Below are 14510 nucleotides of genomic sequence, written 5' to 3'. Positions count from 1 at the left end.
ATACTGTTCTCTCATGGTGTGTGTTACCTCTATCATACTGTTCTCTCATGGTGTGTGTTACCTCTATCATACTGTTCTCTCATGGTGTGTGTTACCTCTATCATACTGTTCTCTCATGGTGTGTGTTACCTCTATCATACTGTTCTCTCATGGTGTGTGTTTCCTCTATCATACTGTTCTCTCATGGTGTGTGTTTCCTCTATCATACTGTTCTCTCATGGTGTGTGTTTCCTCTATCATACTGTTCTCTCATGGTGTGTGTTACCTCTATCATACTGTTCTCTCATGGTGTGTGTTACCTCTATCATACTGTTCTCTCATGGTGTGTGTTTCCTCTATCATACTGTTCTCTCATGGTGTGTGTTTCCTCTATCATACTGTTCTCTCATGGTGTGTGTTACCTCTATCATACTGTTCTCTCATGGTGTGTGTTACCTCTATCATACTGTTCTCTCATGGTGTGTGTTACCTCTATCATACTGTTCTCTCATGGTGTGTGTTACCTCTATCATACTGTTCTCTCATGGTGTGTGTTACCTCTATCATACTGTTCTCTCATGGTGTGTGTTACCTCTATCATACTGTTCTCTCATGGTGTGTGTTACCTCTATCATACTGTTCTCTCATGGTGTGTGTTACCTCTATCATACTGTTCTCTCATGGTGTGTGTTACCTCTATCATACTGTTCTCTCATGGTGTGTGTTACCTCTATCATACTGTTCTCTCATGGTGTGTGTTACCTCTATCATACTGTTCTCTCATGGTGTGTGTTACCTCTATCATACTGTTCTCTCATGGTGTGTGTTACCTCTATCATACTGTTCTCTCATGGTGTGTGTTACCTCTATCATACTGTTCTCTCATGGTGTGTGTTACCTCTATCATACTGTTCTCTCATGGTGTGTGTTACCTCTATCATACTGTTCTCTCATGGTGTGTGTTACCTCTATCATACTGTTCTCTCATGGTGTGTGTTACCTCTATCATACTGTTCTCTCATGGTGTGTGTTACCTCTATCATACTGTTCTCTCATGGTGTGTGTTACCTCTATCATACTGTTCTCTCATGGTGTGTGTTACCTCTATCATACTGTTCTCTCATGGTGTGTGTTACCTCTATCATACTGTTCTCTCATGGTGTGTGTTACCTCTATCATACTGTTCTCTCATGGTGTGTGTTACCTCTATCATACTGTTCTCTCATGGTGTGTGTTACCTCTATCATACTGTTCTCTCATGGTGTGTGTTACCTCTATCATACTGTTCTCTCATGGTGTGTGTTACCTCTATCATACTGTTCTCTCATGGTGTGTGTTACCTCTATCATACTGTTCTCTCATGGTGTGTGTTACCTCTATCATACTGTTCTCTCATGGTGTGTGTTACCTCTATCATACTGTTCTCTCATGGTGTGTGTTACCTCTATCATACTGTTCTCTCATGGTGTGTGTTACCTCTATCATACTGTTCTCTCATGGTGTGTGTTACCTCTATCATACTGTTCTCTCATGGTGTGTGTTACCTCTATCATACTGTTCTCTCATGGTGTGTGTTACCTCTATCATACTGTTCTCTCATGGTGTGTGTTACCTCTATCATACTGTTCTCTCATGGTGTGTGTTACCTCTATCATACTGTTCTCTCATGGTGTGTGTTACCTCTATCATACTGTTCTCTCATGGTGTGTGTTACCTCTATCATACTGTTCTCTCATGGTGTGTGTTACCTCTATCATACTGTTCTCTCATGGTGTGTGTTACCTCTATCATACTGTTCTCTCATGGTGTGTGTTACCTCTATCATACTGTTCTCTCATGGTGTGTGTTACCTCTATCATACTGTTCTCTCATGGTGTGTGTTACCTCTATCATACTGTTCTCTCATGGTGTGTGTTACCTCTATCATACTGTTCTCTCATGGTGTGTGTTACCTCTATCATACTGTTCTCTCATGGTGTGTGTTACCTCTATCATACTGTTCTCTCATGGTGTGTGTTACCTCTATCATACTGTTCTCTCATGGTGTGTGTTACCTCTATCATACTGTTCTCTCATGGTGTGTGTTACCTCTATCATACTGTTCTCTCATGGTGTGTGTTACCTCTATCATACTGTTCTCTCATGGTGTGTGTTACCTCTATCATACTGTTCTCTCATGGTGTGTGTTACCTCTATCATACTGTTCTCTCATGGTGTGTGTTACCTCTATCATACTGTTCTCTCATGGTGTGTGTTACCTCTATCATACTGTTCTCTCATGGTGTGTGTTACCTCTATCATACTGTTCTCTCATGGTGTGTGTTACCTCTATCATACTGTTCTCTCATGGTGTGTGTTACCTCTATCATACTGTTCTCTCATGGTGTGTGTTACCTCTATCATACTGTTCTCTCATGGTGTGTGTTACCTCTATCATACTGTTCTCTCATGGTGTGTGTTACCTCTATCATACTGTTCTCTCATGGTGTGTGTTACCTCTATCATACTGTTCTCTCATGGTGTGTGTTACCTCTATCATACTGTTCTCTCATGGTGTGTGTTACCTCTATCATACTGTTCTCTCATGGTGTGTGTTACCTCTATCATACTGTTCTCTCATGGTGTGTGTTACCTCTATCATACTGTTCTCTCATGGTGTGTGTTTCCTCTATCATACTGTTCTCTCATGGTGTGTGTTACCTCTATCATACTGTTCTCTCATGGTGTGTGTTACCTCTATCATACTGTTCTCTCATGGTGTGTGTTACCTCTATCATACTGTTCTCTCATGGTGTGTGTTTCCTCTATCATACTGTTCTCTCATGGTGTGTGTTTCCTCTATCATACTGTTCTCTCATGGTGTGTGTTACCTCTATCATACTGTTCTCTCATGGTGTGTGTTACCTCTATCATACTGTTCTCTCATGGTGTGTGTTTCCTCTATCATACTGTTCTCTCATGGTGTGTGTTTCCTCTATCATACTGTTCTCTCATGGTGTGTGTTACCTCTATCATACTGTTCTCTCATGGTGTGTGTTACCTCTATCATACTGTTCTCTCATGGTGTGTGTTACCTCTATCATACTGTTCTCTCATGGTGTGTGTTACCTCTATCATACTGTTCTCTCATGGTGTGTGTTACCTCTATCATACTGTTCTCTCATGGTGTGTGTTACCTCTATCATACTGTTCTCTCATGGTGTGTGTTACCTCTATCATACTGTTCTCTCATGGTGTGTGTTACCTCTATCATACTGTTCTCTCATGGTGTGTGTTACCTCTATCATACTGTTCTCTCATGGTGTGTGTTACCTCTATCATACTGTTCTCTCATGGTGTGTGTTACCTCTATCATACTGTTCTCTCATGGTGTGTGTTACCTCTATCATACTGTTCTCTCATGGTGTGTGTTACCTCTATCATACTGTTCTCTCATGGTGTGTGTTACCTCTATCATACTGTTCTCTCATGGTGTGTGTTACCTCTATCATACTGTTCTCTCATGGTGTGTGTTACCTCTATCATACTGTTCTCTCATGGTGTGTGTTACCTCTATCATACTGTTCTCTCATGGTGTGTGTTACCTCTATCATACTGTTCTCTCATGGTGTGTGTTACCTCTATCATACTGTTCTCTCATGGTGTGTGTTTCCTCTATCATACTGTTCTCTCATGGTGTGTGTTACCTCTATCATACTGTTCTCTCATGGTGTGTGTTACCTCTATCATACTGTTCTCTCATGGTGTGTGTTACCTCTATCATACTGTTCTCTCATGGTGTGTGTTACCTCTATCATACTGTTCTCTCATGGTGTGTGTTACCTCTATCATACTGTTCTCTCATGGTGTGTGTTACCTCTATCATACTGTTCTCTCATGGTGTGTGTTACCTCTATCATACTGTTCTCTCATGGTGTGTGTTTCCTCTATCATACTGTTCTCTCATGGTGTGTGTTACCTCTATCATACTGTTCTCTCATGGTGTGTGTTACCTCTATCATACTGTTCTCTCATGGTGTGTGTTACCTCTATCATACTGTTCTCTCATGGTGTGTGTTACCTCTATCATACTGTTCTCTCATGGTGTGTGTTACCTCTATCATACTGTTCTCTCATGGTGTGTGTTACCTCTATCATACTGTTCTCTCATGGTGTGTGTTACCTCTATCATACTGTTCTCTCATGGTGTGTGTTACCTCTATCATACTGTTCTCTCATGGTGTGTGTTACCTCTATCATACTGTTCTCTCATGGTGTGTGTTACCTCTATCATACTGTTCTCTCATGGTGTGTGTTACCTCTATCATACTGTTCTCTCATGGTGTGTGTTACCTCTATCATACTGTTCTCTCATGGTGTGTGTTACCTCTATCATACTGTTCTCTCATGGTGTGTGTTACCTCTATCATACTGTTCTCTCATGGTGTGTGTTTCCTCTATCATACTGTTCTCTCATGGTGTGTGTTACCTCTATCATACTGTTCTCTCATGGTGTGTGTTACCTCTATTATACTGTTCTCTCATGGTGTGTTACCTCTATCATACTGTTCTCTCATGGTGTGTGTTACCTCTATCATACTGTTCTCTCATGGTGTGTGTTACCTCTATCATACTGTTCTCTCATGGTGTGTGTTACCTCTATCATACTGTTCTCTCATGGTGTGTGTTACCTCTATCATACTGTTCTCTCATGGTGTGTGTTACCTCTATCATACTGTTCTCTCATGGTGTGTGTTTCCTCTATTATACTGTTCTCTCATGGTGTGTGTTACCTCTATCATACTGTTCTCTCATGGTGTGTGTTTCCTCTATCATACTGTTCTCTCATGGTGTGTGTTACCTCTATCATACTGTTCTCTCATGGTGTGTGTTACCTCTATCATACTGTTCTCTCATGGTGTGTGTTTGAAAGGTTTCTATTGGCCCTGGCTCAGTTGGAGCATGTTAAGTAGAGCTGCTGTGTGGGCTGAGGCAGACAGACCGGACCCGTGAGGTAGGGGTTACACACCCTGTAACCTATAACCTTTAACCCCAGCTCCCCAGACTAAGCCCAAAGCCCCCCTCCCCCAGCTAGACATACAGACACACAGACATACAGACACACAGACACACAGACACACAGACATACAGACACACAGACATACAGACACACAGACACACAGACATACAGACACACAGACATACAGACACAGAGACATACAGACACACAGACATACAAACACACAGACACACAGACATACAGACACAGAGACATACAGACACAGAGACATACAGACACAGAGACACACAGACACACAGACATACAGACACACAGACATACAGACACAGAGACATACAGACACAGAGACATACAGACACAGAGACATACAGACACAGAGACATACAGACAGCACTGGACTCTGGCTGACTCTCAGCTCTCACTCACTCACCACCGTGTGTGTCTGTGTTTATATATATGTCTGTGTGAATATGTGTGTGTGTGTGTGTGTGTGTGTGTGTGTGTGTGTGTGTGTGTGTGTGTGTGTGTGTGTGTGTGTGTGTGTGTGTGTGTGTGTGTGTGTGTGTGTGTGTGTGTGTGTGTGTGTGTGTGTAAGGTCTGGTGTGAGACAGACCGATAGCCCCCAGTGTGTGAGAGAGATTTTCCAGTGTCACTGGGGGGGAGGGGTTCCATAGTGTCAGCTGTCTGAACCCTCAACTGATTAAGTTGACCAATCACAGCATGAGTTAGTCTGACTGACAGACTGACTGACCCATCATCTACAGCTGCTTTATAAATGACATACATCAGTCTATTATGTCTATTAACCTTTTTTCTCCCTCTCTCTCCTCTCTCCAGGCATGAGCCATGAGCCAAAGTCACCTTCCTTAGGAATGATATCCACGGCAACTCGCACCACGGCGACGGTCAGCCCCCTCACCCCGTCGCCCCTTAACGGATCTATCGTAGCCAATGGGAGCCCGGCAGCCCAGTCCGCACACTCCGGATTTGCCGCTGCCCTCCGTAAACTGGCCAAACAGGCTGAGGATCCTCGAGGTAAGGACAACATATGTGGACAGACAGAGTTATGATTATAGAGTTTCTGCCAGGTGTATTGTTATCAAGCTTATACAAGGTGTAGAAACGTTGGGTCATTTAAAGCCATTTTACAACCAGCTGTTGTCAGAAATCCCTCTTACCCCTATGAACTAACCGTCCCCTCTTCTTACCCTCCTCTCACTCCTTCCTTCCTCCCTGAGGCGCTAAGCTCATTCAAAAACCGTCTGTCCTCCTGGACCCTAACCTCTAACCCCTGACCCCTGTAGCCTAACCCCTCAGAACCCTCAGATGACTCAGAGGTTCCTCTGCTGGGGCCGTCTGTGTGTGTCGTGTTTAGCTGCTAATAGCAGTGGAGTGATATTCACACTAGATTGAATTATGCAGCCTCCCCTAAGAGAGCAGCACGCAGGACAGCCATGCTAGCTGACCCATTTAAGCCAGCTCTGTGTGTGTGTGTGTGTGTGTGTGTGTGTGTGTGTGTGTGTGTGTGTGTGTGTGTGTGTGTGTGTGGTGTGTGTGTGTGTGTGTGTGTGTGTGTGTGTGTGTGCGTCTGTGCGCACTTGCGTTCATGTTTATGTGTGAATGACATTGCATGTTTGTGTCGCCTCCTCTCCTCAACGGGAGCAAACACACACACACACACACACACACACACACACACACACACACACACACACACACACACACGCAAACACCACACACACACACACACGCAAACACCACACACACACACACACACACACATACACACACGCAAACACCACACACACACACACACACACACACACACACACACACACAAACACACACACACACACACACACACACCACTGTGTTGTTCAGTTTATTGTCCCCTGTCCCGTGCTGTCCCACTGGTCTAACCTGACTGTGAAGTAGTCATTGTGTGGTGGGGTGCTTTTAGAATTGGTCGTGGATGGCTCATATGATGCAGCTGTAACACACTGACCCACTCTCCTCTCAGACTCACTTCTCAGTAAAACTTAGGAGGTTTCTACAGACGTTTCTCAATGAACACTGAATCAATAGAATACTTCTCTTTTTCTCACTACCCTTTCGACCTCCTACAGGTTTCTATCAGTCAGACATACAGCTCAGGGTTTGATTGTGAGTTGATATGTCTATCTGGTCTGGATATGGGATATTACTGTGTGGTACAGACAGTTGGATGTTGTTTGTTCAGTTGTTGGTTGTTGTCTGGACAGGGTCAGACTTAGGTCACAGATGGACAAGGCTGCTATTCTCCCGTGTAAACACACACACACACACACACACACACTCACACACACGCTAATCTCTCGGCGGCTGTTTGGCTGGCTTTGGGCAGCAGCTCGTTGAGGCCTTTCTGGTAGATGGTGTGTGAAGCAGTGGCTCTGGTCAACCATGGTGTGTGTGTCTATGAGGTGTAACCTTCCCCAGGACAGAGACTCTGGCTGGCCCTCATACACAGGAGCTGATCTTCACTGGCCCCCTAAGACACACACACATACGCTGCTGGGCCCCTCCAGGGGAACGGAGCCAGACTGCTGAGAGTCCCCTGAGTAGGGCTGGCAGGGGTCCTGTTTGGGTGTGTGTGAGTGCTTGTGTGTAAGTGTGTGTCTGTTTGTGTGTGTGTATCTGGCTGTCTGCCCCAGCTCCAGTGAGCCCCAGCGGCCCCAGTCATCCGGCCCGGGTCAGACTCTCTTAATCTGGCTGTGTGTTTGAGAGAGGTCCCCTCCTCCTTGGCCCTCCCTGGCTCTCCCTGGCTGCCTGGCTCCCCTGCAGATCACACCAGGGACCAAACACCAATGATTTATTACTCTGAGAAAGAAACAGAGACAGAGCTCACAACCTCAATCTCTCCCTCTCTCCCTCTCTCTCACACACTCACCCTCTCAATCTCATTCTCTCTCCCTCTCTCTCACACACTCACCCTCTCAATCTCATTCTCTCTCCCTCTCTCTCACACACTCACCCTCTCAATCTCATTCTCTTCCTCCATTGTTACTCACCTTCCCCTTCTCTCTTCTCCACTCCCTCTCCATCTCTCCATTTCTATTTCTCCATTTTTTTCTCTTTCCCTCTCACACACTCCCTCATCTATCTCACTCCATCTCTCTCTCACTGTCACTTGCACATAATCTCTTTTCTCACCCCTCTCTCTCTCTCTCTCTCTCTCCCTTTCTTGCACACTTACCGTTTGTCTCACTGTCTCATCTCTCTCTCTGTCTCTCTATCAACCAGGTGTGTGTGTGTGCATGTGTACATGTGCGTGTGTCTGTTGCTATTTCAACCTAGCTGGGACAGTCGTCAAATAGTCTGAGGGAGGTACAGAAACACACACAGAGACTATGATTAAACCTAGGCATTTTTTAAAACCGACCAGAAAAGTCCCTCTGTTATTTTGGGCCTGTCTGTGTGCAGTCTGCCTGGCGTAGGTAGAGACACAGTGTGTGTGAGTCATGCTCCACAGCTCCAGAGGAACAGGCCAGTCATGGGGCCGATGCTGCCCACGTTAGGAGTGCCGTCGCTGGGGTGCGCGGGCTGAAGCGTGGGCCTCCTCCGGAACTCCAGCCACTTTGCTGTCTCCAAAGATATTTATAGACAAGCCCTCATACACACAAACACTGACGCTGACACTGACACACACACACACACACACACAAACACACACACACTCACACAGAAAACGTCCACGGTGCTTTCCTGGCATGTTGTAGCCTCCTAGCAGTGTGTGTGTCCTACTGCACAAATCAAATCAAAGTTTATTTGTCACGTGCGCCGAATATAACAAGTGTAGACCTTACAGTGAAATGCTTACTTACAGGCTCTAACCAATATTGCAAAAAAGGTATTAGGTGAGCAATAGGTAAGTAAAGAAATAAAAACAACAGTAAAAAGACAGTGAAAAACAGTAGCGAGGCTATATACAGTAGCGAGGCTATATACAGTAGTGAGGCTATATACAGTAGCGAGGCTATATACAGTAGTGAGGCTATATACAGTAGCGAGGCTATATACAGTAGCGAGGCTATATACAGTAGCGAGGCTATATACAGTAGTGAGGCTATATACAGTAGCGAGGCTATATACAGTAGCGAGGCTATATACAGTAGCGAGGCTATATACAGTAGTGAGGCTACATACAGTAGCGAGGTTACATACAGACACCGGTTAGTCAGGCTGATTGAGGTAGTATGTACATGTAGGTATGGTTAAAGTGACTATGCGTATATGATGAACAGAGAGTAGCAGTAGCGTAAAAGAGGGGGTGGTGGGTGGCGGGACCCAATTCAGCCCGGTTAGCCAACGTGCGGGAGCACTGGTTGGTCGGCCCAACTGAGGTAGTATGTACATGAATGTATGGTTAAAGTGACTATGCATATATGATAAACAGAGAGCAGCAGCAGCGTAAAAGAGGGGTTGGGGGGGGGGGGCACACAATGCAAATAGTCCGGGTAGCCATTTGATTACCTGTTCAGGAGTCTTATGGCTTGGGGGTAAAAACTGTTGAGAAGCCTTTTTGTCCTAGACTTGGCACTCTGGTACCGCTTGCCATGCAGTAGTAGAGAGAACAGTCTATGACTGGGGTCTTTGAACATTTTTAGGGCCTTCCTCTGACACTTGCCGGTGTAGAGGTCCTGGATGGCAGGCAGCTTAGCCCCAGTGATGTCTCTGGGCTGTATGCACTACCCTCTGTAGTGCCTTGCGGTCGGAGGCCATTGCCGTACCAGGCAGTGATGCAACCAGTCAGGATGCTCTCGATGTTGCAGCTGTAGAACCTTTTGAGGATCTCAGGACCCATGCCAAATCTTTTTAGTTTCCTGAGGGGGAATAGGCTTTGTCGTGCCCTCTTCACGACTGTCTTGGTGTGTTTGGACCATTCTAGTTTGTTGTTGATGTGGACACCAAGGAACTTGAAGCTCTCAACCTGCTCCACTACTCTCAACCAGCCCCGTGGATGAGAATGGGGGCATGCTCGCTCCTCCTTTTCCTGTAGTCCACAATAATCTCCTTAGTCTTGGTTACGTTGAGGGATAGGTTGTTATTCTGGCACCACCCGGCCAGGTCTCTGACCTCCTCCCTATAGGCTGTCTCGTCGTTGTCGGTGATCAGGCCTACCACTGTTGTGTCGTATGCAAACTTAATGATGGTGTTGGAGTCGTGCCTGACCATGCAGTTGTGGGTGAACAGGGAGTACAGGAGGGGACTGAGCACGCACCCCTGGGGGGCTCCAGTGTTGATGATCAGCGTGGTGGATGTGTTGTTACCTACCCTTACCACCCGGGGGCGGCCCGTCAGGAAGTCCAGAATCCAGTTGCAGAGGGAGGTGTTTAGTCCCAGGATCCTTAGCTTAGTGATGAGCTTTGAGGGGACTATGGTGTTGAACGCTGAGCTGTAGTCAATGAATAGCATTCTCACATAGGTGTTCCTTTTGTCCAGGTGGGAAAGGGCAGTGTGAAGTGCAATAGACAGTGTGTTCCTGTGTGTCCTACTGCACAGTGTGTTCCTGTGTGTGCTACTGCACAGTGTGTTCCTGTGTTTCCTACTGAACAGTGTGTTCCTGTGTTCTACTGAACAGTGTGTTCCTGTGTGTCCTACTGCACAGTGTGTTCCTGTGTGTCCTACTGCACAGTGTGTTCCTGTGTTTCCTACTGAACAGTGTGTTCCTGTGTCCTACTGAACAGTGTGTTCCTGTGTGTCCTACTGCACAGTGTGTTCCTGTGTGTCCTACTGCACAGTGTGTTCCTGTTTGTCCTACTGAACAGTGTGTTCCTGTGTGTCCTACTGCACAGTGTGTTCCTGTGTGTCCTACTGCACAGTGTGTTCCTGTGTGTCCTACTGGACAGTGTGTTCCTGTGTGTCCTACTGCACAGTGTGTTCCTGTGTGTCCTACTGCACAGTGTGTTCCTGTGTGTCCTACTGGACAGTGTGTTCCTGTGTGTCCTACTGCACAGTGTGTTCCTGTGTGTCCTACTGAACAGTGTGTTCCTGTGTGTCCTACTGAACAGTGTGTTCCTGTGTGTCCTACTGCACAGTGTGTTCCTGTGTGTCCTACTGAACATTGTGTTCCTGTGTGTCATCTGTGTCCCTCTCTGTCCCTCTGCCCTGTGTTACTGTTGTGTATATGTAGCATGAATCAGTCTCCTAAGCCTAAAGGATGTTGTTTGTTTTGTTGTGCTAGTATCATAGCCACTAGCTAGCTAGCTATCACCCTGATTTAAAACCCCTGTCACGTCCTCTGTGTTTTCATCTGTATACATGCAAACACACACTCGTACACAGTAACACACACACACAGTTACACACACATACATACACTCACACACACTCTCCCGTCTGATGAGTAGCTCTGTGTACTGAGTCTCATGCTGAAGAGGGGAGGTGATGGATAATGAGTATTGCAGCAGAGTAAAGGACACACACCTCGTGTCAGAGAGGCAGGCATGCTAGTATCTGATTAATTAGGCAGATCTAGGCTTAATCCTCTCTCCAGTTTCCTCATACATACACACTGACTGACTGGCTGGCTGACTGTCTGGCTGGCTGACTGGCTGGCTGGCTGGCTGACTGGCTGACTGGCTGGGCAAAACTCGCTGTAGCATTACACTACCTACCGACAGTACCTAGCTAGACCACCTGAGGAAAAGCGATTTGGAGGGAGGGATGGGGGGAGGATTGGGGGAGGGAGAAAAAGGACAGAGGAAAAAGATTTAGAAGAGAGAGGGTTTATGGAGTGATGGAAGGAGTGGGTAGAGGGATACAGAGAGATTGAAGTGTGAGATTGAATGTGTTACCGTGTGTGTGTGTGTGTGTGTGTGTGTGTGTGGTGTGTGTGTGTGTGTGTGTGTCTGTGTCTGTGTGTGTGTGTGTGTGTGTGTGTGTGTGTGTGTGTCTGTGTGTGTGTTTGGCCGGGGGCTACCCTTGTTTCTGGGAGCCCAGAGCATGCTGGGACAGCAGGGCAGTGTGTCTCTGACCCCTCCATCTGGAGCCTGGAGCGCACACACACACCATCTATCCACACCCAGAGTATGTGTGTGTGTGTGTGTGTGTGTGTGTGTGTGTGTGTGTGTGTGTGTGTGTGTGTGTGTGCTCAGAGGTAGAACTCTCCAGGCTCTGTTTGTCCCTGAAACACTCACTCACAAACAAGCTCTCTCTCTATATCTCTCTATCCAGTATTTTATTCCTCCATATCTGTGTCTCTTCTTCTTCTAGGTAAACATACTAACAATAGCTCATACACAGTTCACCCAGTTCAGACATTCTCCTCCAGAAACCATCCTACTGCTCTCTCTCTCTCTCCTTCTCCCTCCCCCCTCTCTCTCCCCCTCTCTCTCCGTCTTACTTCCCCTCTCTGGGAAAATAACACACACCACACTCTTAGAAAAAAGGGTTACAAAATGGTTCTTCGGCTGTCACCATGTTGAACCCTCTACATGGAAACCAAGAGGGTTCTACCTGGAACCAAAAAGGGTTCTCCTATGGGGACAGCCGACTAACCCTTTTAGGTTCTAGATAGCACCTTTTTTCTAAGAGTGCACACACACACACACACACACCCTTGAAACACACACTCCCTGATGCAGATTAGGTGCTTTGTACTGTGTTGCTGGTGCGTGGCTCAGGCTGAGTGTGTGTGTGTGTGTGTGTGTGTGTGTGTGTGTGTGGTGTGTGTGTGTGTGTGTGTGTGTGTGTGTGTGTGTGTGTGTGTGTGTGTGTGTGTGGTGGCTGGGGGATGGTATGGCATATGGAGGAAGGGTTGGTTCGGCGCTGCTATGCACACCAGGTGTGAAATGGACTGTTTAATTAAGTGCTGATGTTGTTCTAATGCAGGGAGGGAGGGAGGGAGGGAGGGAGGGAGGGGCGGAGGGAGGGAGGGAGGGAGGGAGGGAGGGAGGGAGGGAGGGAGGGAGGGAGGGAGGGAGGGGCGGAGGGAGGGAGGGAGGGGGCGGAGGGAGGGAGGTAGGAAGAGTGGGAGGCGGTGGAGGGAGGTAGGGAGGGAAGGGGGGCGGAGGGAGGTAGGAAGAGTGGGAGGCGGTGGAGGGAGGTGGGGGGGCGGAGGGATGGATGGATGGTGGGGGGAAGGGAGGAAGGAGGGAAGGGGAGGAGGTGAAGAACAGCTTGTCGCTAGTTGTCAGGGCTGTGTCTGGGTGTGTGTTTGGGGCTGTGGAGGAGAGAGGGAGGAAGGAGGGAAGGGGAGGAGGCGAAGAACAGCTTGTCGCTAGTTGTCAGGGCTGTGTCTGGGGGTGTGTTTGGGGCTGTGGAGGAGAGGGGGAGGTTGGGGCTTTGGATAGGGCCAGGGAGGGAACATGAGATTTGGGGCTTGAATGGCACAGTTGGTTGGAGTGTAGAGCTGGCAAGATCAAGGTTGTGGGTTCAATTCTCGTAAGGATCAGTTTCCCTGAACGTTTGTGTTAAGGCAAGTCCCCTTGGATAAAAGCAGCAGGTGAACAAGTATATTGTTATGTTTCTTTGATGGGATTAGAGGTGGAAGGATACGGTGCTGGGACAGAGAGAACTTAACCTGGGGCTGTGTGGAGCTTTGTGCGTGCATGTGTGATTATGTGCGTGCGTGCGTATGCGCCCGTGTATGTGTCTGTGTGTACCTCTCTCTCCCAGTTAGGGTCAGCTTGGGCGGCCATGCGTGGAGGCAGTCTGGGAGAGAGGAGCTACACATTAATCACACACACACGTTTGCCCACACAGACATACACTCAATCACACCCACATACACCACACACATATACAGTGTATTCGGAAAGTATTCAGACCCCTTGACTTTTTCCACATTTTGTTACATTACAGCCTTATTCTAAAATTGATGAAATCATTTTTTCCCTCGTCAATCTACACACAATACCTCATAATGACAAAAAGAAAACAGTTTTATAGATATTTTTGCTAATGTATTAAAAATAAAAAACTGAAATATCACGTTAACATAAGTATTCAAACCCTTTACTCAGTACTTTGTTGAAGCACCTTTGGCAGCGATTACAGCCTCGAGTCTTCTTGAGTATGACGCTACAAGCTTGGCACACCTGTATTTGGGGAGTTTCTCCCATTCTTCTCTGCAGATCCTCTCAAGCTCTGTCAGGTTAGATGGGGAGCGTTGCTGCACAACTATTTTCAATCCTTCGACCTCATAGCTTGGTTTTTTGCTCTGACATGCACTGTAAACTGTGGGACCTTATATAGACAGGTGTGTGCCTTTCCAAATCATGTCCAATCAATTACATTTTCCACAGGTGGACTCCAATCAAGTTGTAGAAACATCTCAAGGATGATCAATGGAAACAGGATGCACCTGAGCTCAATTTCGAGTCTCATAGCAAAGAGTCTGAATACTTATGTAAATAAGGTATTTCTGTTAATAAATTTGCAAACATTTCTTTAAACCTGTTTTTGCTTTGTCATTATGGGGTATTATGTGTAGATTGAGGAGGAAACATTTTTATTTAATTCATTTTAGAATAAGGCTGTAATGTAAAAAATG

At 46.6% G+C, this 14510-nt stretch overlaps 1 protein-coding gene across 1 annotated transcript in view; it reads left to right on the top strand.

Annotated features, from left to right (window-relative positions):
* The window catches only part of gse1b (Gse1 coiled-coil protein b), a 410942-nt gene that overhangs the window by 310912 nt on the left and 85520 nt on the right, over nt 1-14510 (top strand). Inside the window, exon 3 of the mRNA XM_045708804.2 lies at nt 5816-6013. Within this exon, the coding sequence (XP_045564760.2) occupies nt 5816-6013 (198 nt within the window). The remainder of the gene's footprint in view (nt 1-5815; nt 6014-14510) is intronic.

This window comes from Salmo salar, chromosome 26 (genome assembly GCF_965601325.2).
Source record: "Salmo salar chromosome 26, fSalSal1, whole genome shotgun sequence".
NCBI classification, from domain to species: domain Eukaryota; kingdom Metazoa; phylum Chordata; class Actinopteri; order Salmoniformes; family Salmonidae; genus Salmo; species Salmo salar.
This window is presented reverse-complemented; position numbering and strand designations above follow the sequence as displayed.